At 38.5% G+C, this 23,628-nt stretch overlaps 1 protein-coding gene across 1 annotated transcript in view; it reads left to right on the top strand.

Moving 5' to 3' along the window:
* The window catches only part of RORB (RAR related orphan receptor B), a 180,159-nt gene that overhangs the window by 133,987 nt on the left and 22,544 nt on the right, over nucleotides 1-23,628 (top strand). The window contains exons 3-4 of the mRNA XM_058565647.1: nucleotides 2,298-2,439; nucleotides 6,551-6,952. Coding sequence (XP_058421630.1) covers nucleotides 2,298-2,439; nucleotides 6,551-6,952 — 544 coding nt within the window. The remainder of the gene's footprint in view (nucleotides 1-2,297; nucleotides 2,440-6,550; nucleotides 6,953-23,628) is intronic.

The raw sequence follows: 23,628 nt of genomic DNA, 5'->3' as shown, positions 1-23,628 counted from the left end.
TCCCAAAGATTTAGCTACTGAACAAATATATTTCAACAGGTCAATAGCCAGGAACAAGTCCTTTCCTGTCATCTTTTCTATTTAAAGGAGGCATCCACGATCAGAGAAATTATGCTGTTATTATGAAGCATACCCTGAGGTTTTAATCAAAATGACCTTGTACACCACACTATTTTATTTCATGGAAAAACCCACATTTGTAAATATGCTACACTTTTCTCCAAATAGAAAATTCAAGAAATTCTGTTCAGAATAAGATGTCAATGTCAGCATGTTCAGTATCAACCTCTGAATTTTCATAATACTGTTTTCAAGTCAACATAAACAACCCATTTTAAGTAACATCAATTCACCTTGTGCACTTATTCAAATTCCCATTCATTCAATAAAATTTGAAACAGAATCTCTTTTTTCATGCCAAAAACCTCATTTGCAGTAATGAGCAACAGATAAGCAAAAAATGCCTCATAATTAATGTCAAATTGGCCTTAAATTAGGGCTGTAGCTGTGATTTCACTAAAGTCTTTTCTGTCAACTCTTTTGCTAAGTGGCACTGGAGTACCCAAAGATGAAAACCACAGGCTTCTTTCTTAAAATGTAAATTTCAAGTCACCTTTAATCAAGATCAGTGGGCTAAGATTATGCTTTCTGACAGCTTTCATGCTCTATGAGTACATCATTTCAATCCCTGGGGGCTTGGATGTGATCTCTGTTTTAAGCGGCTCCGTGAATTCATTCGAACTGGACAACTGGATATCTCATTCTGCCACCACTGGTCCATTAAATAAATAATACACATGGATCTGTGGGGGCAAAACTAGTTCTTGTTGTTAAATGGCCTTGGGTTTACAACTGCAAAACCAATGGGCACTCTTTCTCTCTGAGGAGATACTTGGCCACACGTTCACTTCTGAGGGTCTTCACAAGCTTAGACAAGCTCCCTTTACAGTGCCACACTGAGCCACATTGGAACCCAAGACCAAAGGAGAATCAATAATCTTGATCCTCTCTTTATTTAAACTTTCAGTATTTTTCGTTAATGTTGATATTTAATATGTTCTGTTAAAATATTGTTTGTCCGGATTGCCCAGTCTTTTGACGACCCTTAAATTTGTGGCCAATGTGATTGCCTCACTATCTACACCCTAGTCCCAGCCCTGCTCAATAGTTGATAGTTGAGGAAACACAGAAGCAGTGGTCAGAAGTCGGGTGATGTCTTCCAGGCCTCACAGCAACATAGGCATTGGGCTTACCGTCCTGGACCGTTTCTAGGCTACCTCCTTCCAAAAGATGATCCTGTGGGTTATCTTTTCCTAAAATTGCTCTCGGTAAATCCATTAGAGACCATCACTTTGCTCGTGGCACTTTACACTTTTGCTGTATTGCAGTTCAAGAGTAAAGAGCGATGAGGGAAACTGATTAAATAGATGAAAGAATGGGTGAATGATGCTTTCATTTCTCTGGACAAAATGTTTATTTTCCCCAATAGGGTTTTCTGTAAGATAACTAAAGCAAGTGGTATCCAAAGAATTTAAAAAATAATAAACTCAGCTGTGGATTTATTTAGAAGGGTAGTGTACAGTCCATGGCAGTTCATTTTGTACCAGAAGGACCCAGACTTCCTTGCATGAAGACCTCTTACATTGCTATAACCTGAGGTCAAGCAGAGGGCATTAGTTCAGCTTTTAATTATTGCTTATTTTTTATTGAATAATTTATATACCATATTTCCTTTATTCAAAGATGTGGTTGATTATAAGGTACATCATTGGTTTAAAAAACGACCTTCCAGAGGCAATCTGGCCAAATGGGGAAACATGCATCTTAGAAACTAGGAAGATAATAGCACCTGCCGAACCCACAGGCCTTAGTAGAACTATTGCCAGTCAAGTTCCTCACCCCACAGTGGTTGACATAAGCCTGTAGTATTGTCCCCATCCATCATTGTCATATCTGGCTTAGCAGTGATCTTCTTCTCTGCATCTCCTTCCCCACTGCTCTGTGAGGGCAGGAACTTCCTTCTGCTTTTCTTTGCATAGAACAGCACAGCTCACTAATGTCCTTAGTAAACATTGATTAAATGCGTGAGTGAATGAATGAATGACACCCTCACACCTCTGCAGATAGTACATATTTCCTCCAGTAGTAACATCTGTAAGCTATCCAAGGAGAAGTATCCAAAGAATTTTAAAAATTAAACTGTTATATTCACTGTAGAAAATATAGCAAACCTATGTTAATGGTCTCTGTTTCCCTTCTTATAAATGTGTCTCCCTCCCCTTCTCCTTTCCCTCTAGGGATTCTTTAGGAGGAGCCAGCAGAACAATGCCTCTTACTCCTGCCCAAGGCAGAGAAACTGTTTAATTGACAGAACCAACAGAAACCGTTGCCAACACTGCCGACTGCAGAAGTGTCTTGCCCTAGGAATGTCCAGAGATGGTAAGGCATTGCTTTCTTATTTCTTACTTAAAAGCTTTCAAATGGATGCTTTGCTGGCATCTATTTAAGCTGCTGGAAGAATTCTAGACAAAGGGAATTGGGGATAAGAAGCAAAGAAAACCACGTGCTGCTAGTGCATAAGAGGAAAAGAAAGAACGCATAAAAATTAGTACTCCCTATGAAATAAGAAGAAAGGAAAGACTTTACTGTAACTCATGGAACAACCTGTGTTAACTAGGTAAGTGAATGCCACATAGCCTTAGATTGAAAGATGGCCAGCTGTCCAGGTTTGCCCAAAAATGACAGGTTTCCTGAGACATGAGATTTTCAGAGCTAAAACTAGAAAGTCTCAGGCAAACTGGGACCATTTGGTCACTGTGTAAGTCTGACTGGTGCACAAATTGCTTAGTATGTGGAGATGCTGAGGAAAAGAACATGCTCCTATAGGAAGCCCAGAAGAACCACTGGCTGGTCACAGCTCCCCAGATAAGGATTTGGGCTATTCTGAGCCATGATGAAGACTGCAAAGGCTATTGCAGAAGTCCAAGTCTTAGGAGGGCTACATAAGTGGTATCCTCAGAATATAACACATGTGCACTCCACCCTCATGCCCAACCCAATTGAGTGCCTTGGCTCCCCAACTGAACTTCTTAGGTTAATGAAAGAGGGCAAATAAAGTCAAACAAAGAATTTCATCTAGCTGTGCTTCCATTTTTAAGCATTTGTCGAAACTAATTCTTTCCCCACCGACATCGGCCACAGTACTGTTGTACTAAATTGTGAGCAGCCCTGAGTCTGGGGGCCATTTCTGTCTTGTTCCCACTGTATCCTCACGGTCTGGTTAAAAGCAGGTACCTAAATGTTTGTTGAATGAACCATGGAATTCTCTTCTACCTAGAGCCAGAGACACAGACAATGCCCCTGATAATTATTCTTTTTATGTGAATCACGTGCCTCTGGTCACACTCCCTCTAGTGTAATTCAAGGTGGTGTGGGCCAAAAAAAACACAGAAAAAAATACTTAACAGGTTTTAAAGAAATATAGATAATTGGCATACTCTGTCTCTTGGCATCAGAAAGATATTGAGCCACAAAGAGAAAACATGATACCTTGCAATGATCAAGTATGTGTCCTTCTAAAACATGCCTGTGTGGAAAAATGAAAGCTGCCCTACAAGGACAGGTTTCACAATTAGGCTTCTTCTTACCCAGAACTTCATTGTCCGATATGGTATCCACGTGTCGCTATTTAAATTTGAATTTAAATTGATTACAATTAAATAAAATTTAAAATTCCATTCTTCAGTCCTTCAGTCACACTAGCTGTGTTTCAAGTGCTCAATAGCCACATGTGACTTGCGGCTATCACATTGGAAAGCATAGAGAACATTCCATCATCACAGGAAGTTCTGTTGGAGAAAAAGTGAAAAAGGATGAGAGAGAATATTTTAAAATTAATGAACAAGTTTGGGTAGACTTTTTTCTACAAAGTTTAGAGCACTGAAAAAAGGCACATCCTTGAAATTTAAGAGTTAAATTAACACCAGTTTCCTTGATAAGCAAGGAGATATCAACTTAGAGAACTTTACAACCAAAGATAGTAAAATGAAATAATTTCCAAAATGACTATGAAAAGCCAAGAGAGTAGTTCTACAATTAGTTTCTCTTAAAACCAAAAACATGTGTCTAAGTGTCACGTGGTAGTAAGTAGATATCCTTGAAGAAGCAATGACTTTGTTTTATAGTTACTCCAAACACTTCCATTCCATTCCGAATCTCAATCCAAATAAATATGAGAAGATTTCCAATACTTTTTGCATAAAATTGTTCTTTGCTAGTGTGGTATCAAAATGAGGGTTAAGAGCACATCATGAGCAAATACTGCCATCCCTGAATATTTATAAAGCACTCACAATGTGTACAGAATTGTGCTAGTTTCTTTGAGAGCTAGCAGTTTAACAAGAGGCTGCCTCTATACTCAAGTGAATCTCATTAACAGAATAATTCAAGTCTGAGAGGGGCAAACACTTAAAATATGTGCCATTCTGATTAATGGGTAGTGGGAAGAAGAATGCTACTACTCGAAAATATAATAGTAATAGAGCCTTTGTTAAAATAGGCCTATGAATACAACAAAGGTATTTACAAATAGTGACAAGGAATTATTTATATGTCAGGAAAGCTGAGTAGGTTTATTTTTGCCCTGTACTGTAATTTTTTCCCAAATATGTCATCACTTTTATTATAGGAGGGGGCATAAAACAAACAGTGGCTCATGCATGTTTCTAAAATGAATGCAAAATTCACTCTAAAATAATATAATGGTAATTGTCAGCGAAGTCCTTGGTTTAGGATGAAGCCTGATCATTCTAAAGTGTAGTGGAGCTTTAAGTCGTTTCTTTGAAAATACTTCAGTTGCTCAGTAACCTGATAAGTTGCTTTCTTGGAAAAGGCATAACTATAGACCATTGAGTTTCAGATAGTTACCTAGGCAGAGGTCTTGACAGCATACTTATTTGACATTGTAAGCTTTGATTATGAGATCTATGGTTAACAGCAGAATTCTGAACCTAAAATTGTTAAATGGGGGGCCTTGACTGGGCTCATTCATGCATCTGCCATCAGCTACAGGTCAGTCTGTGGCTCTGCTGATCGTAGATGGCCCTGTCTGGGATAACTGAGGTGGCTCGGCTCTGCTTCACATATTTTATCCTCCAGCAAGCTAGGAAAGGAGGCAGGAGGAAAACATTATGCCTCAACACCCGGAAGTGTATGCAGCACTTCCATTTACTTCCTGTTATTCAGAGCTTAATCACATGGTGACACCTGGCAGTGAGGGAGGCTGGGAAATGTGGTCTCCATTCTGAACAGCCAATGCTCAGACAAAATTTGGTAGCTCTGTAACCACTGCAAGAAGAGAATGAATATTAGAGGAAAATTGGAGGGTGAAATGGTAGCTCTTTCCCAGCAAGAATTTCTTCTGTGGGCCCTTTGTGCTGGAGAGTTCTTAAGCACTTTACCGTTTAGTTATCCTTAGAAGTTATTCTCACCAACCCTAGTGACTGAATCCAGGAAATGAACATATTTCTACCCTCTACTTTCTTCTTTCTACATTCTCTGAGCTCCCAACACCAACAGGTGATAGGAACACTGTCACAAAAGAAAACAGAAACTCAGAGAGGAAACTCCAAGCTTGTCATAATCCCCACCATTAACATGAGCTGAACGACAGTGCTTGATGATTCAGACAAGGTGGCGCCTTGACTCAGGATGTTCACAGCTTAAACTGGGAGTTGACAGCTTGTGAGGAAAAATGTCAATGTCCATAACAGTTCAGGAGGTGAAGCTCTGTAAGCTAAGAATAAATGCATTCAGATCAAAGCATCTTCATATCACTCTGTGACCACTTCCAGGGCCTCTTTTTCTTTTTCCCTCAGAATAGCTGAGGGTTTTGTCAGAGGAGATGGGCAACACAAAACTTGTGGGTGGTAGAACGAGAAAGGAGGGGTTATTGTTAGCTCATTTGCTGGGCATTGGATGCACCATATTTCTATTTTCCGAAGATCCTTTTCATTTGGTCTCAAAAGCCAACTGAAAGCAAATAATGTGGTTTACTTAAAAGTGTGTTTACCACCCTGCCCCACATCCTTGGTCTTACCCAACATGCTATTTAGAAAATAGTGAAATAATAGGGTCCTATCTGACAATCTAGTAATCCTAATGCTTAGAGGGAAAAGCAAATAATGAGTGTTGGTTGACATTTTAATATCAAGTATTTGGTAGTTTTTGGTTTTTGTGGGGTTTTTTTTCTTTCCGACAAGTAAGAAAGAACAAGGAAACATGCCTTCTAATTTCATGGCCATGAGAAATATGTAAGTTTTTACATTTCTTCCTAGCTTAGATTTAGTTCTCAGTATGCACGTAAACCAGTACAGACACCCCTGAACGTAACCTTTCACCAAGTGTGGAGGGCAAGTGAATGGACTCGGCCTATGGTGCTATTGCCTTGTGCATTTGATGTTCGGACCACCATCCACGACCCCTTGGACCTGAGGTGGTTAATGAGAATGATAACCACAAGTGCTATTTTCTGCTTTTCTCTCCAACCCAGCTGTGAAGTTCGGAAGGATGTCCAAGAAGCAAAGGGACAGCCTGTATGCTGAGGTGCAGAAGCATCAGCAGCGGCTGCAGGAGCAGCGGCAGCAGCAGAGCGGGGAGGCGGAAGCTCTTGCCAGGGTGTATAGCAGCAGCATCAGCAACGGCCTCAGCAGCCTAAACAACGAGGCCAGCGGCACTTATGCCAACGGACACGTCATTGACCTGCCCAAGTCCGAGGGTTATTACAACGTGGATTCCGGCCAGCCTTCCCCTGATCAGTCAGGACTTGACATGACTGGAATCAAACAGATAAAGCAAGAACCTATCTATGACCTCACATCCGTACCCAACTTGTTTACCTATAGCTCTTTCAACAACGGGCAGTTAGCACCAGGGATAACAATGACGGAAGTCGGTAAGTGGAAGTCTCCTTCCAGCTCATTTTTGGAAATTCTGCTCTGAAGTTGCCTTGGTCCTATTTAGTATGGTCTTTTTCTTAAGTCTAAGTTGAATTACTTGCGTTCAAAGCTTCTAGTGAGAAAACTAACGGATTTTAAGATATGTTCTAATGAGAGTCATTGTGCCCCTGCCCCATAAAATTTTATTTCAAGCAAAGGAAGAAAGAAGAAATTATAGATAGAAAGATGCTATCTATAAAGAACAGATGCTATCTGTTGAATCTGGGTTCATCACTGAAGGAAAAATGTTATTGGTATAAACAGGAAAACGTCAGCAAGTACTCAAAGTGATGCTATTTAAACCGAACTAGCTAAGGGAGATAGAAACAGTATGTAATAACTGAATGAACAGGGCTTGAACTCTTCATCTAAGATAACTGGGGGACAAACTATAAGCACATGGTACCTCAGTTTCCCTCTTTGTGAAAGCAGAGGGGTAGACCAGAAGACCTCTAAGGCTCTTGTAAATCTGAATTCAAGAATTCTACATAGGAATAGAGTCTGAATTACTGGCGATGAAAAGAGTGGAGTCTAGAATGTTCCAGAACATAACAACAAATAAGCTCCGATGAGTAGGGCTAGTCACAGGCACAATTGTATCAGCAACCCAATCCTCTCTCTGCCGTGATGCCGTTTGGTTCCTAAGAAGTGGTCTTCAGGAGTGCGCTATCCTAGGCAGGCTCTCTTCTGACCCTCACAGCTTTGTTTTACCCTGTCAAGCTCAGGAGTCTATTAAATGTTTAACCAGTAATCTCATTAACTAATTGCCCTAAAAATATTGATGTAGGTTTATTTAACACATTGCCCTCCTGAATAACGGAGTTGCATGTTAACAGTAGCCTAGAGGAGCTAACCAAAGGTGACTGTATCAGGCTTCATCGCAGTATTCAGTGGGCAGGGGGAAGCAATGTGGAGCTCAGGAACCTGTAAGGCCTCCTCACATCGCGCCCTGAGAGATGGCAGAGCACAGAAGTCAGAACCAGGCTAGCTGAGTTCAAATCTTGGCTTATTATTTGAGCTGGAGCAAGTTTCTCAATCCCAGTTCACTCATCTTTTTTTTTTTTTTTTTTTTGATTGCTCATCTTTAAAAAGGGAAAAGTATTAGTTTGTAGATCACATGGTTGTTGTAAGAATTAAATGAGTTAATACTTGTGAAACAGAGTGATGTTTGGCACCAGCAAGTACTCAATACCTCTTAGCTGTTATTACTTGTATACTATGTGCTCAGTCATCTTCCCTGTCTACACTGTGAGTAGGAGCCTAAAGCCTACGAGTGTTTTAAATAAAGTTGATGTGAACACATAATGAAGAACACGCCATATGCATCTTGGCTACTTCTACCATCTGGTTGAGGAAGAAGGGATGTCACACAGTTATACAACCTGAAACATTAGTTCCCTCTTTTAGCAATTCAGCATGTGACAGTGAGGGAAAGCGTTGTTGACAAAGCACCTGTAATGACATTCAGAAACTGAGAGAAATAGAAAAGTAAACATCAGCTATAATAACAAAAATATTCATTATTATTACTACCCTTAACCTTGTTTTCTAACTACATCACAGGCACTTCACACACATTTCATTTTCACAAGCATCTTCAAGCAAAACGTTATATAAAAGTAAATAAGTAAAAATATTATTCCCATTGTAAAGATGGGGAAACAGAGGCTTAGAGGTATCTCATGACCTTCCCAGGGTCCTTTGGTTACTTGATGGAGCCAGGGTCCCCCCAGGCAGTCTGATTCCGTGGTCCATTTGCTTATTCATTACCCTGCTACTGGCTATGGATTTAATATCTACAAACGGCATTGTCAACCAGTAGGGACAGTCTCTTTAAGCGGAGTCACTCGGTCTTTCCAAGAGGATGTGTTAAAAAGAAAAAGAAAGAGGCACCATTTTTTGCATTTATCCTACTGAATATCTAAGTGCCTGAGTCTGCTATTGATTTGGAACACATGTTTAAAACCTAGTGAAACAAAAACTCACAATTGTTGGGCAATCTTCTGCCCCATACCCAAAAGGAAAGTCTTCTAAGAATTCAGAAATCACAGTTTCTTTGTGATTTAGAGTTAGTATGAAGTATTAAGGAAAGAGAATTATGGCCAAAACCATCAGGTCTGAGTAACCCTAGGCAAGTCACTTTTCCTCTCTGCCGCTCAGTCTGTTTATGTATGCACTGATGCATTTGGACTAGATAATCTCAAAATTCATCCAGATTTTCTACACAGACATTGACACCCCAAATGAACTAGCATATATTTTTCTTAATTATTTCAGGATACCAGTAGTCTTTAGAGATCTCTAGAGATGCTGTAAATTTTGGAGGTGTATTCCATCAGACTTTTAGGGATGCAGTTAGATTGTCCTGCTAGTGCTCTCAATTTTAGCAGGCTCCTAAATCTAAGTATTGACTTGGTTCAGGTTTTGTTAAAACAGCAATGCCATCTAGTGGACACAGACTCCTTCTATGGGTGTCGAATGTAGGTGCCCATGACAAGCCACAATAATGTGATCACTATTTCCTGCACCATCCAAACAACTTCCACTCATGTCACTAAAACACTAAGTCCATAACAGTATGATCGGGCAGGAAGGCATCAGGGGGAGAGCATGCTGGTTAAGAACTGTGGTTCTGGGCTTGGACTGTCTGAAATCAAAACCCAGTTGTACCTTTTTCCTCAGGCAATTTACCTAACCTCTCTGAGTCTCAGTTGTAGACCTGAGACAATAATAGTCGCTACCCGTGCGTGTGGATTAAATGAGTTAATATTCGTCAATTCTTAGGACAGCATCTGTCAAGCATAAGCCTCATCATCATTATTATTATTATTATATAATTGATATTATAATGTTATTAATCTCATTATTACTTAGTAACATTACTGATTACTACAGGTAATATAATGACCTTTTATTGAGCACCTACATGGTGCTGAGCAATGTCCTATATTTAATTCTCCTAACAATCCTGTTATACCTGTTACATAGATATTTGGATATCCATTTTACAGGTGAAAAAATCGAGGCTTAGAAGTTACAAAACTTGTAAAAAGCAAAGGAAGCATGTGAGCCTAGGTCTAAGTAGCATCAAAACACACTCTTTTAACCATTATACTATATTTCCTCCTATCAAATAAAAGGAGCCACTCACAAGCTAATCGGCATTCCCACAGCAAAGCGTGTTTGCTGTTTGCTTCATACCGGATATCCATCCTACAAACGAGCTTACAGAGCATGCAGGCTGACATTTTGACTTGACTTGCTTAGCAAGTTGTCATAGAAAGAACTCTGTGCAGACAATAGAGAAAATCTGATTATAGCCACATTCTGGCTGGTTGAATTCAGGGCTATATCACACTAAATTATTTTTTAACATCCCTCTTGACTACTAGAAGTCCTGATCTGCTTCCTCTGGTTTCTGAGAGAACAATGAAATGTGTACAACCAGATCATTATTCTGACTGGGTTATCCTAAAAAGCACATTTTTTAAAAAAAAATTTTTTAATTAGTCCATGTAGAATACAGTCTTACAGTTTTGGATTTTGAATAAAAACATATGTTTAAGATCCATAAAACAACTATATTAGCAACAGCATGCAGATCCTAAAAAGTCAGTTATATGAATGTTATTAGAGTCAGGAATATCCCCCCAGAAAAATCAAACGTGTCTTTCTAAAAGTGCACCAAACGAAACACAAACTTCTTAGGTTAAGGACCCTAATAATAATACTTGATGTGCGGAGAAAAATGCAGAAAGTCTTTTCATGCATATTAGCCAATTTAAGCCTCACACCAATGCCTTCAGGAGGACAGTGAAGAAATCATCCCCTAGTGCAGAAGAAGAAATTACGGGTCAGACACAGTGAGTGATTTTCCTAGGGCACAGAGTTAAAGTGGTGAAGCTTAAATTCTAACGTAGATCATTTTACTATCCTAGACTGCCAGGCATTCTTTCAAAAACATATTTTTGAAATGTGACAGGCACGCAAGGTAAGCAGAACATGGCTCCTGTCCTCACCATCTAGGAGCCAGACATGAAAATAAATAATTGCAGTTCAGTGCCATATATTATAAGTCCTGAGCATGATGGTACCACAAACTCTCGTGCAGATGAGGGAGATAAGGGGTATTACTTACCCTGAGCCACATCTCTTATCTGGAATGCTTTATTCCCATAGTTTTGGGAACAGGAAGCAAAATGTGGGTAAGTAAACAGAAAAAGATGAAACATTTCAAGAATTATATCCTTGGGTTTCTCAGAATCTCATAGGCAAAAAAGCCATGAAATGAGAGGAGGGCAAAGTAAGCTGCAAATTAATATTTAGGCAGCAGTAGTAACTGCGTTTAGCTGGCGTTTTACTTCAAGCTGGCACGGTGGATGTGTTTTATCTTTGGAAATAAAATTTTGCAGCGGTTGGTGGCAGGGAGAGGAAGCTGGCTGAAGGATACTTGGCAAACAAGAGAAGAAGGAAAGTGGAAGCTCATGTTTTTGCTCCTCCACTGTCATCCTCGGATGGGTTGGGGGATTCTGCAGGACTAAGACACTTAATGAAAGCTCGTTTAACCTCAAAGATGATTAACAGTGTATCTGTGAGGTACCAGACAAGGCAATTCAAACAGCCAAGCAATATCCTTTTAAAAACAGAAAGAAAAAAAATCCATCAAATTAGCTATGATAATTTGCCTTTTACACACACCATCTGAGTTTGCTGTTCTATTCAGTAATTTCCTCTCCAGATAAAGACAATGAAATGTGAATTCATTGATCTATATGATGGTAAACACAGATTTACTTTCATATTCCCTTTGTGTTCTATTTATGGAGCCTGGAATTTTAAGCATCAAAAATAGAAATATGGGGGGCCGGCCGGTGGCGTAGCAGTTAAGTGCGCATGCTCTACTTCTGCGGCCAGGGTTCGCAGGTTAGGATCCCGGGCGTGCACCCGATGCACCGCTTATCAAGCCATGCTGTGGCCACGTGCCATATAAAGTAGAGGAAGATGGGCACGGATGTTAGCCCAAGGCCAATCTTCCTCAACGAAAAATGGGGAGGATTGGCAACGGATGTTAGCTCAGGGCTGATCTTACACACACACACACACACACACACAAAAGAAATAAACCTCTTTTTTAAAAAGATGCACCTATTACAAACGCTGAGCATTAATAGTTAGAGGAGATTACAAAAAGAGATTAGTCTAAAAGTGATCTAGTCCCTGTAGCAAGCTAGTTTATTCTATCAAGTCTACGTAAAAACATAGAAGATATTACTAGTGCTATTTTATTTTGGGGAATTCTATAAAAGTTGGTGGCATTTCAATTGTTATTTATTAAGAACTTCAAGCAGGTGCTATAGTCTTAAGACAGCCCTTTTAATGACATATGCTTCTACAGATAAATATAACTGCTTAAATCTATCTATGCATGTTTAACGTATATATAGATAAATGCACATTTATCTGTTTACACATACTTAACTACTTATTCAGAAGTGGTACAGAGACTAGAATTTAACTCTAGCTATGTATTTCCCATGTCCTCTGATGGCACCTGTATCAAACACAGGTAGGCATTCGATTTAGGAGCAACTGCCTACGAAGTCATTAAAATGAATAAAAGATTTAGAATAAACTAGTGAGAAAACTCTTTCAAGCTCATCAAATTCGTTCTTTAGTTCTTCCTTTCTTGCCTTGAGGGAAGACAAAGTGAACTTCCATCGTCATCTAACACCTTTCTCACCCTCGTCCCAAGCACAGGCCTTTTGTAGGCAGTTTAGGGAAAGTACACTGAAATTGGGAGCCTGACTCCACATACTAGCCATGTAAACTTGTTCAAAATTAGTTCAGCTTTCTGAAGCTCAGTCTCTTCATCTAAAAATAAGGCAATTGGACTCAGTGACATCAAAGGATTACCTCCTGGAGGGAGCTTTGGCCATATGCACAAATATCCCCTTTGTTACAGCCACTTTCCAAGGAGAAGGATAGGGTAGTGGAGAGGAGGGGACTTGGAGACAACTAGGCAATCTGAATGATGGCTGAAGGCCAATTCCCGAGGCAGTAGCCAGCCACACCATCCTCCCAAGGGGCAGGATCACACTTGGGACTTTCCATGGGGTGGAATGATACCATTGATTATACAGTAAAGAATCACTGTTAAATCAGAACTGTGCCCCAGCCTCTTCTCTCCATCCATCCTCCTAAAAAAAAAAAAAAAAATGAATGCCAAGGACAACCAGGGACAGCTCAAGGAGAGGGTGGCAGCTAATCTCAAACCACCCCAAATTCGTGTACAATCAAAGCTTATATAGCTTCAGGGCAAATCTACCCACCCTCCCCAGCCCACTCCAACCTGATCACCTCCCTGAGCCACTCTTGAAAGAAAAAGGGGGACTATAGAATAAAGATATGTTCTTGACTTAGCCCCAGGCCTACCCAGGTCACCTTGGTCACTTGAGAGGGACCTACTTGACTCCTCTGAAATTTTAACACCACTTCCTTCTTTGCCACCTACAAAATATCTCTCAAGGGGCTGCTTATTTCCAGAATCCTGTCTTCTGTCTCAAAAAAGGAATTCCCATAGTGTGGGGGCTGGACTTATTAACTCAATTTGTCACATTGCTAGGATCTCTACCGTGGTCGCAACTATAGTATTAACCAGTCCACGGCCATGAATTATTCTAGAGCATTGTGGGACAAAGGATACTACAGTTCTTCCCTAGCGTCATTCAAATCCATATCTTTCTAGATATCCTTTAATAACTTCACAAAGATGGTCCACAATCACCTAGTAATATGTTATAATCATTCACCTTTCATGCTCAGTGTAGGAATTCCTCACAACTGGAGTAAATGGCCTCATGTATACAAAAACCTTTGTGACCAGCAAGGCTCTAAACAAATAGATGATTTACATTATAAAGTAATACACACATATATGCTCAAGTACTTATATTCAAGTACTTATAAACCTACATATCTATTTTAGTACATGTATGCATATTAGTCACTACATGTGTTACCTCTGTTAATACAGCTTTCCTAATGTGCTAGCATTCACTAGATTAGGTAAATCTTCTAAATTGCATTTTCTATTTTGAGTTGAAATTGTGCAAAATTGATCTTCCTCAGTGGACTTCCCCTAGAGATGCTAGTTTGGGATTAATTTTTGACACAGAGTTCAAAACTTCATAAGAAGATTCTAAAATCCACCAACCAAAAAAAAAAAAATGCTATTGAGAAGCTATTGGAAAACCAATTCCATTTTATACACTCAATTTCAAAAGCCTTACTAGATATGAAATATTCTTCAGTAAGGAAGAGGAAAAGAGATTTCATGAGGTTCTGCCTGCGACTTGTCGAAGGAGGGAATGTTTATGCTTATAAGATTACCTCGGAAACAGCCCCTGCTGTTGAATAGCATTTCAAGGCATTGCAAGCTTTGACACTAGCTCTCAGAAAGAGCTCTGAATCACTTTTCCACTGATTGGGATGAATATGAACTGCTTTAGCCACCTTTTTAAGCACCTATTTTTGGAAGAGCTAGTTAGGGTTAAAATATCACATGAGCTATGGAACACAGAAATACCAACTGATGGCCAGGTTGGTGGAGAACAATACACTTCAGTTTCATTACCATAGTATACAACCAACTTAACAGGCTCTCTCTCCCAACCAGTACAGGATTTATTACTTTGATGTTTACAAATGTGGGGAAACCTGTTAGAAATGTTCCTAGCTGGAAAGACTTTTTTTGTTTATTTTATTTTATTTTAGGATGTAAGCTATATGTAAAGATATATTTGAGAATATACCCTCAATACTGAAGAGAAAAAAATTACTATTTAAATCCGAATCCTATTTATAAATGAAGACTATTGTGGAACTGCTATTTGGTTTTCAGACAGGTTTGTTCTAGGACAATTTGGTGCTAGACTATTTAGAAAACACTTATTTTAAAACCTTAGTCCGTTAAATGTGTTATTTAAGTAGTAATCAAATTAGACTAAATGTTTGAAATTTAGATTAAGTTTAGATTAAATGTTTGGATTAAAATGTTTAGATTAAATGTTTAATCTAAATTAAAATTTAGATTAAATTTTTGGAAATGTAAAAATTGTCTCCAAAGATTTCCTCTGAATTAGTTCTTCCTAAATGTCAGAAATACATTGATTAAACTTCCATAACGGGGGTAGGGTGGGGGAGGGATTGCTTCTGTTTAAATTGATGGTCAATCCATATGTCAACAAAATCCAAATAGTGAAAGTCAATCCTGATGATGGCCCTGATCATAATTAGATTTTCATCGTCTGTGACCTGCTAATTGTCCTTTGGGTGGTGTGTCGAGGTGCAGTTTTTAAAAGAGAGTAGGCAAAGATTTTAATGGGCTCTGAATTTTATTGTTTTGGGGGTTTTTTGCTTGTTCTAGCTAAGATTCTTCAAGCGCTTTTAAGACTGTGAGCCGCTCTCTTACCCTCTGTACTTCTGCAAGACTTCTCCTTCATGAGTCAAAACAAAGAAATTCCCATGTAGCCCCTCAGATTCAAGTCGCCATGCTTGACACAGACCTTGGAAAATGTCACTGCTGCCAAATCCTTCTGTAGATGGAAAATCAAACCCAAAGAAATTAAGACTTTAAGATGTTAAGTGACTTCCCGAAGGGCATGAAATAAAAGTCTGAAGGGGTCCATATTAGCTTCCTCCGTCTTACAAGACAGCCCCTTAGAACTCACCAATTCTAGGACGCTGAAGTAAGTTGATCTTTTGTGATTGTTCTATGAAGGAGGTCTTTTACTATAGCTTTGAAATGTAATGTTTTCATAATAGATTCTTTCTCAATTTTCTTAGCTAGTTTAAAGAAAGAGAACTGTAATTTCCCAAAAATTAGGCATGTGCTATTACAATAAAACAAAGCACTTATGATCCAAAACAAGTTTTTCAGTATTAAGTCACCTTCTTTGTTCATTTGTTTTGCTGCTTGTGATGTTTTTTCCTTTGGATATGCTCTGCCTAAACACAAACGCTATATAGATTCTTTCAATTTTTCCTTCTGCTTTTCTTGCTGCTTTCTTATCTTCCATCAAAATGCTCTTACCTGAGCTCCTTGAAATTTGAGAAAACATTAACCATTTTATTAATCTGTTCATTCAGTCTTTGCCCAGATATTATTACTACTTGTATTAATCTGATTTTTTTCATTGTTTTTCTCAATGTTAATATTTCATTGAATAGTGTTTTACGTTTTTATCATTTTTTATAGTTAATAACATAATCATATTTTGTTAATCTATTTTTTTAAAAAACTCTTAACATTTTGGTTCAGGTCTACATGTGGTAAAAATCAGTTATGCCATTCTCTGATATAATAATTGGCAATAGAATTTGTATGAAAAGGAGAGCAGAATCTATCCTAATTCGTTGGTAAGAGAGTAATGAGTGATTGGACTGTGAAACTGAGTTATAGGTTATTTATGCCCCCAACTCCTTCTGAAAAGAATTTGAGGAACTTAAATGCTACTTTCTTAGTGAGACTATGGAACACTAATAGATGGCTGTTTTAAGCTTAAATGTTATTGATGTTTTATGCTGATAGCATAATTCTATTTATGCTAAAAAATAATGATCTCTAAATAGAGATTAGAAAAATCAGAGAAGATCTTGAAATTGACATCGTCCTCTCTGACATTATACCCTAACCAGTAGATTTGTTCTATTTAATGACAGAAAACTTATAAAACTAGTGGTCTATTGTCAAAAAGACAAAATGCACACTTGGTTAAATGTTTCACCTTTCAACCAGTTGTTCTAATATATTATAGTTACTGCCTCAGCACATGGATTCTGAGGAATCTTGATATTTTGAGAGCCTAATGCAGGCACTTAAAACTTGCCTTGAGCAAGTCCGTAGGGATATCCTGGCATTAATTCAAAGTGAATCCCCTAAGAATTCCACTTTCACACTAGTCATATAGACTAAACAGAGAGTTGAGGGGTTCTCTAGATCCTTAAGGCAAGCAATAAATTAAAAATTCATTAATCATTTTGATTGAGGCTGAAATATAGTATTTTAGGAATAATACTTCCCAGTTTGAAAAAATTCCTTGTGGAGTAAAATGAATAGGGGTATAGTCCGTCAAGAAGAAACCATCTTTTCTCACGAGAAAACAAAGGAGGGGGAAGAGGACGAGGGAAGTTTGGATGCACCCCCCTCTCGTGCTATATATAGCTTTGAGTCTCTGCTTTCTCACACCTTGGTACAGTTGGGCCACGGGTGCTTTTGGTAATAACACTGAAAGCAGCAGTGTTTAAAGATATTCTCAACTTTCCTCGCTCCCAGGATGTGGGATTCTAATGAAACCACCCCTGCAAACACTGTAGCCTTTGGAGAGCGCCATTTGCTGAAATGTCTAGTGAAAGCTAAAATAAGCCCCTTTGGTGGAAAAAACCCGCTGAGTGGTTGAAATCAGAGCTGCAGAAGGTCACTTGTTATTTTAGTAGCTGCAAGCTGGTCCTCATTTTATAACATTACAGTTATAAACAAGAAGTTGTCACCTTGCTTGTCAGTTTACTTATTTCTCACTGAAATAAGCAGATGTAGCCTTTTTTCCACATAGAATTAAGTAATTTGGATGACTTGTTAAACTTTGCTTTACTAAGTGGATCAATACGCAAGAAAAGTTACTTTTCATATACTTCTTTAAACATTACTTTAAAATATTCTTTTTACATTGTCTGGTATGATTAACCTTTAAAACTCCATTTACTTGTGGGAACCATATCATATACATCTCAATCATCTATAAATGCCTTAAGGAGAGACTCCCTACTTCTTTGACTTATTCAACAGATCACAATGAAGATTGATTAGGATGGGGGAGGAGATGTGGAAGTTCTTTACAGTCTCAGAGAAAGACAAGTAACCTAACTAACTTCTAGGATTATTTAGATACAGTCCGTTTGGAAATGGAGGGAGGAGGTTAGTTCCAGCCCCAGGGTTCTATAATTTTTGCATACACTATTGAGAATTACCATCAATTTTATCCCAGTTTTCCCTTCAAAAATTTAATTTCTCTCTTCTTATTTCCCACATTGTAAGTGGATTTAAGCTTACTTCTCAGGATTCTAGGGAAGTGTGACAATTTAACAATAATTTTTTTATATTTTTTATCAAAAATGATAAAGTATATTTGCCTATATCAATTATTACTTAAACCTCTTTATTGATACAAAAAGCTATATATAATTAATATATACCACTTAATGAGTTTGGAGATAAGTATACACTCATGAAACCATCACCACACTCTATGCCATAAACATATCCGTATATCAATTATTTTAAAGATTTCTGGGATTATTCTTTCATTTGAATCACACACTGTCATTTCTGTCTCATAAAGAAAGTTACATAATACACGAAGTTACAAATTCTATTAATTGGTTATAAGTCTTGGGTTCCGATAAGCCCTCCTTCGAGAAAAGTATCAGGGTCAAAGTCTAAAAACAAAACAGAAATTTTATGAAAAAAAGTTTTATATATAGGTACATATGAGAAAATAGAAAGGAGAGAAAAAGAGAGATATAAATGATAGATATCATGGTAGTAGAATTTCCCGTTAATCAGTCAAGTGAGAGCAAGCAAGCTATTTTTCATGAAATTAACAAATAGAATATTAGGATCATGAACTTAATATTAAGCCATAATTACACAACCCATTTTCCCTTGTCGGCATCAATGTTTACATTTTACCTCATCGTGATGGAAAAGCAATGACTGGACTGAGCATATAAAATTGTTTTTCTCGTTCCTTGACATCATTTTATTAGCTATCACAGCAGCCCACGTACTTAGCGAATTGGACAAACGTCTGTGTGACTGAACTTATAACCATGAGAATATGAAGCTGCATTTTCATGTCCACTTAAGAAATCCCAGCCTCATCTGGCGTCAGGAAGAGCAGAGTGTAGAGTCCATGAACATCACCTCTGAAGGTGCTACAATCTCCCATGAGTCAGTCATCTGGGCCATATGCCTATTGGACTCATTAACCCAGCGCAGAGCTTGCTGACTGCTTCAGCATGTGCCATCTGCAGCCCAAGTTAGTTAAAGAATCCAACAAAAACTGGGCCCCAAGAAGCCGCTGCAACCTAAGTCAGGGAAACGGATGAAGGGTGTGTGATTGCCCAGAAAGATTCCATATCCTCTGCTCTTTTACCTCAGTCTCTTTGTCTGGACTTTCTCATGTGGTTGGTCCCTGGAGAGGCCTGCGTTTACTGTTACCTGTTCTATTTTTCCAGGCAAGGACTCTTGAAAGTTCCTTTGGCTCCCAGCAGGAACTTTGTATGCTGTATTCATTATCTCTCCTTTGTCCTTTCTTTTTAAATCCTTCTCCCCTTTTCACGACTGGAGACTCTCAGTCCAAGCAAACCATCTCCTCTGATGTTCATGCATCTTTCTAATTGACAGAATGAGCCCTTGGGCCTTGCTCCCATGGGACCAAGTCTAGCTTTACCATGTGGTTATCGACCTGAGCCTTGAGAAGGTCAAGTGGGGTTTTACACGTGGCTCACCTTAGCACTGCAGACCCGTGGAAGGAAGCAGAAGAGACTGCTTCGGCAACTGCTGCTACTGTGTCTTAGCCTTCGTTGATATTGAGAAGTCTTAGGTCAAAAAGAGATTTGCCTTTTCTTTCTCACCACAAGTGTATGGTAAATAATTGTGCATGTTTAATGTTTGACTTCAAAGCCATTGTGAATGTTTAGGCTTTAAGATTATCAAACAAAGGGTCAATCTAAGCTTTCTAAAATCCTTTGTGAAATAAAGCAGAAAATGGAAGGATAGATGGATGGATGGATCGATCGATGGACATTTTCATTATCTTTACTAATTCAACGTTGGTTGAGCACCTACTATATATAGTATTCTCTCTCTCTGTCTCTCTGTCTGTCTCTCTCACATGTGCGCGCACACACACACACAACTGCTCGTCCTGTGCATTCTCCTTCAGAATTGTCTTAAATCTAGCCCTCCATTCCATCTCTGTCATTCTCACTGAGTCCAGACCCTCCTCGTATCTTGTCTGAATTTTCACAACAATTTTCACAACTGATGAATCTCACGTACTCTCTAATGCCATGTCATCTTTTTCGCCATGGACAGGATCACCTTTCTAAAACAAAACACTGACTGTGTCACTCTCCTGCATCACGGCTTCCACTAGCTCCCGGTCGCCTACAGGATAAAATCCATATTCCTTAGCCTGGCTTGCTCAGCTGTGTTGTCTCTAGTCACAATTTCCATCCCTAGTCTCATATCTCCCCATCTCTTCCATGCACTCTATGTTGCAAACACTACAGACTTCTTGCCAGAAAAGACAGACTCGATTTGAAAACACCATTTGCTAGCTCTGTAAAAAACGAGTCTACAGTCACTTACTTTTTCTGAACCTCACTTTTTTCCTCAGAAAAAGGCATTTTGATTATAAAAGGTAAGAATTGTAAAGATGTAAAATATAACGTCAGAAATTATCTAGCTCATAGCTCGTTTTCTATCTGTGCCTTTGTAATATTCCCTCTATCAGGTCCATCTTTCTTTTCTCCATGTGACAAACTCCTGCTCAGACCCAGGTCGACAGTCATCTTCTCTATGGTTATTTTTCTGCCTCTCCCAGAGTGAGTTACACACTTTCTTCTTTGGGCTCCCACAATAACTCAGGGAACTTATTACATCATGGTATGATATGATATTATTGTAAGATGTTTTAAAAAAAGAAAGTATCTTTTTTCATCTGTACCTTAAGCTGGTATATAATAGCTTCTAAAAAACTTTTGTTGAATGAATATATGAAGGCACTATGCTGGGCTCTGCAGTCCAGTTCTTGAAGAGTTCACAGTCTTGAAGGGTATGGAACAGACAGATCCACACAAATAACCACAATGTGAGTCTGACTGGAATAATGGCTCAGTTGTAGGTAGAATCAAAGTGTAATGGCAGCCGGCCCTTCTACCTGAGGACGGAGAGAAGCAGAGGAGTCATTGCCAGGAGTGGACATCTGAGCTGAGTCCTAAAGCACGCATGTGGACTTAACTTCCAATTTTGCTTAACCTGCCCACGTGTTTATTATGCCCACTCCCCCTCATACCCAATAGAACCCTAAGCTTTGGTGGCAGAAAGCCAGAGAATTCTTAAACCTTGCCCAGCTGTTCCCAGGAGATGTCATAAAGGAATAGATAAAAAGAGTTTTTCATAATGCAATTTTGAGCGGCAATTATGGTTTTGCTCATAAACCCTGGAGCCTGTAAATTACTGACAAATCAGCATATCTTTGAAGATGAAAACAAACTACACCAAGAAGATAAAGGCTTGAAAACTATAGAGCTTATAAAAATCTTATGTTTTCATTATGTACCTACTGAGGAATAGACATGTTTTTTTTAGATTCTAAGTAATTAGACTGCCCAAGTGAAATTGAAAAATGATGAACCATGACATGCCAATCTATTTTAATACGTTGTATAGAGTAATCCCTCCCCTTTTTTATAACATAGGAAGATATTCAGTAACATTTTGAGTACAGGGTTTTTTTAAAGAAAGGATTTTATAATATGATAAGCAATGGAGGTCTAGAAATGCTCAATGCTGAATCCAGTACAGCGTAACTATAATCATAAGTTAGCACCTTGTAGCATCTTCTACATCTATCACCTTATGGTTCTGACTGAAAAACTCTAGTAGATATTGAAATATCTTTCTGCAGTAGCACTAATTCCAAAATTAAATATCTCTGTTTTGTCTCCATTGGAGTCATCACATTGCTTCCCTGACAAGAAACTATACAGAGTGTCATAATAATGATAGATGTGGCTACTATTTACTCAGTGTTTACAATGTGCCAGGAAATGGGCTATATGAGATTTTTTATTTGGAAAGTTTATTAGAAGCTTAAGCTTACATTTTTTTATTCTCTACATCACTAAAACTCAATTTATTTCATGCCATATACACCAGAAGCTTAGCAAGGGAAAAAGAAGTTCCCTGAGTACTGCTTTATCCTAGAGAAGCGAAATATGGCTATTTAGAAAGAACAGAAATTGTATTTGAAATGGCACAACTTGAAACACAAGAAAAATTCCATTTCTGTAAGAGCCAAGAACAGTTATCAGGCAAAAAATTTGGTCATCTTCATTCTACTCACACTCCACAAACAGAATTCCTGTGTGCTTTGGTTTCCCAAGATGTCACCGTCTTCATGTGTTCAAATAGCAGATGGGATTGTGTAGGGGGCCTCCTACCAGCTCTATCCAACTTCAGGGGACTCAGAGCAGATTTTTAAGGAGAGCTCTTATGTCTGGTTCTATCGCTCAACTTTCACACCTCCAAACCCAAAATGGTCAGTGTTTAAGATACAATACCAAATGCAACTCATTTGGGATAAAAATGGCCCCAAAAGACTGATTGTGTTTGTTACTATTTATTTATGAATATAATCATTTTCTCTTTTTTAAAGAAAAATTTCATCATATAAAAAATTAGAAGGAGAATATAATGGGCCCCATGACCAAATTTCAATAATTATTTCCTCATGAGTCAATATTATTTCATCTATACTCCCTCTCCCATTATTTATTATGTAAGATATCTTGATGGTCCCAAAGTCAAATCTATAAAAACAATATCATCATAGAAGTCTAGCTTCTATCCTTGTCTCTTCACTCTATCCTCTTTCCTCTATAGATAATTATTATTTTAGATTATTGTTTAATCATCCTTTTTCTTAAATATAAGCAAATGTATTTGTATTTAAATTCTCCCTTTCTGAGATAAACAATGGAGGTCTAGTGATTTTCAAAATATTTTAAAGTATTTGGAGTAAATATCAAGACTGTTAGTGGACTTTTAGGCCAAAAAGCAAGAAATATGGTAATTTATATTTATTTTTAAAGTAAATAATTATTTGAACACTTTACAACTTGTAAGATCCCAGGTTTGTGACCAAAAAGAGAAGGAAAAGCAAGTAAATTTTTTTTTTTTTTGGGTGAGGAAGATTAGCCCTGAGCTAACATCTGTGCCCGTTTTCCTCTACTTTATATGTGGGACACCTGCCACAGCATGGCTTGATAAGCAGTGCATGGGTCCACACCTGGGATCCAAACCTGCGAACCCCGGACCACCGAAGTGGAGCACACGAACTTAACCACTACGCCACCAGGACGGTCCCAAAAGGCAGTAAATTTTGATTGAAAGACTGAAAATTGAAAAAAGGCAATAAAGAGTTTGTCTGGATATTTTTTTTTTGTGAGGAAGATCGGCCCTGAGCTAACATCTGCCAATCCTCCTCTTTTTGCTGAGGAAGACAGGCCCTGGGCTAACATCCATGCCCATCTTCCTCCACTTTATATGGGATGCCACCACAGCATGGCTTGACAAGTGGTGCTTTGGTGCGCACCCGGGATCTGAACCGACGAACCCCGGGCCACCGCAGAGGAGCGCGTGCACTTAACTGCCTGCGCCACCGGGCTGGCCGCTGGATATTTTTAAATAGATAGAAGCTTTAAAGACACTCTTATAGAATTGAAGTATCTCCAAAAGGCATTGCTATAGTAAACACATTAAAAAAAGTTTCTTTGAGCAGAGTGG

This window comes from Diceros bicornis, chromosome 22, assembly GCF_020826845.1.
Source record: "Diceros bicornis minor isolate mBicDic1 chromosome 22, mDicBic1.mat.cur, whole genome shotgun sequence".
NCBI lineage: Eukaryota > Metazoa > Chordata > Mammalia > Perissodactyla > Rhinocerotidae > Diceros > Diceros bicornis.
This window is presented reverse-complemented; position numbering and strand designations above follow the sequence as displayed.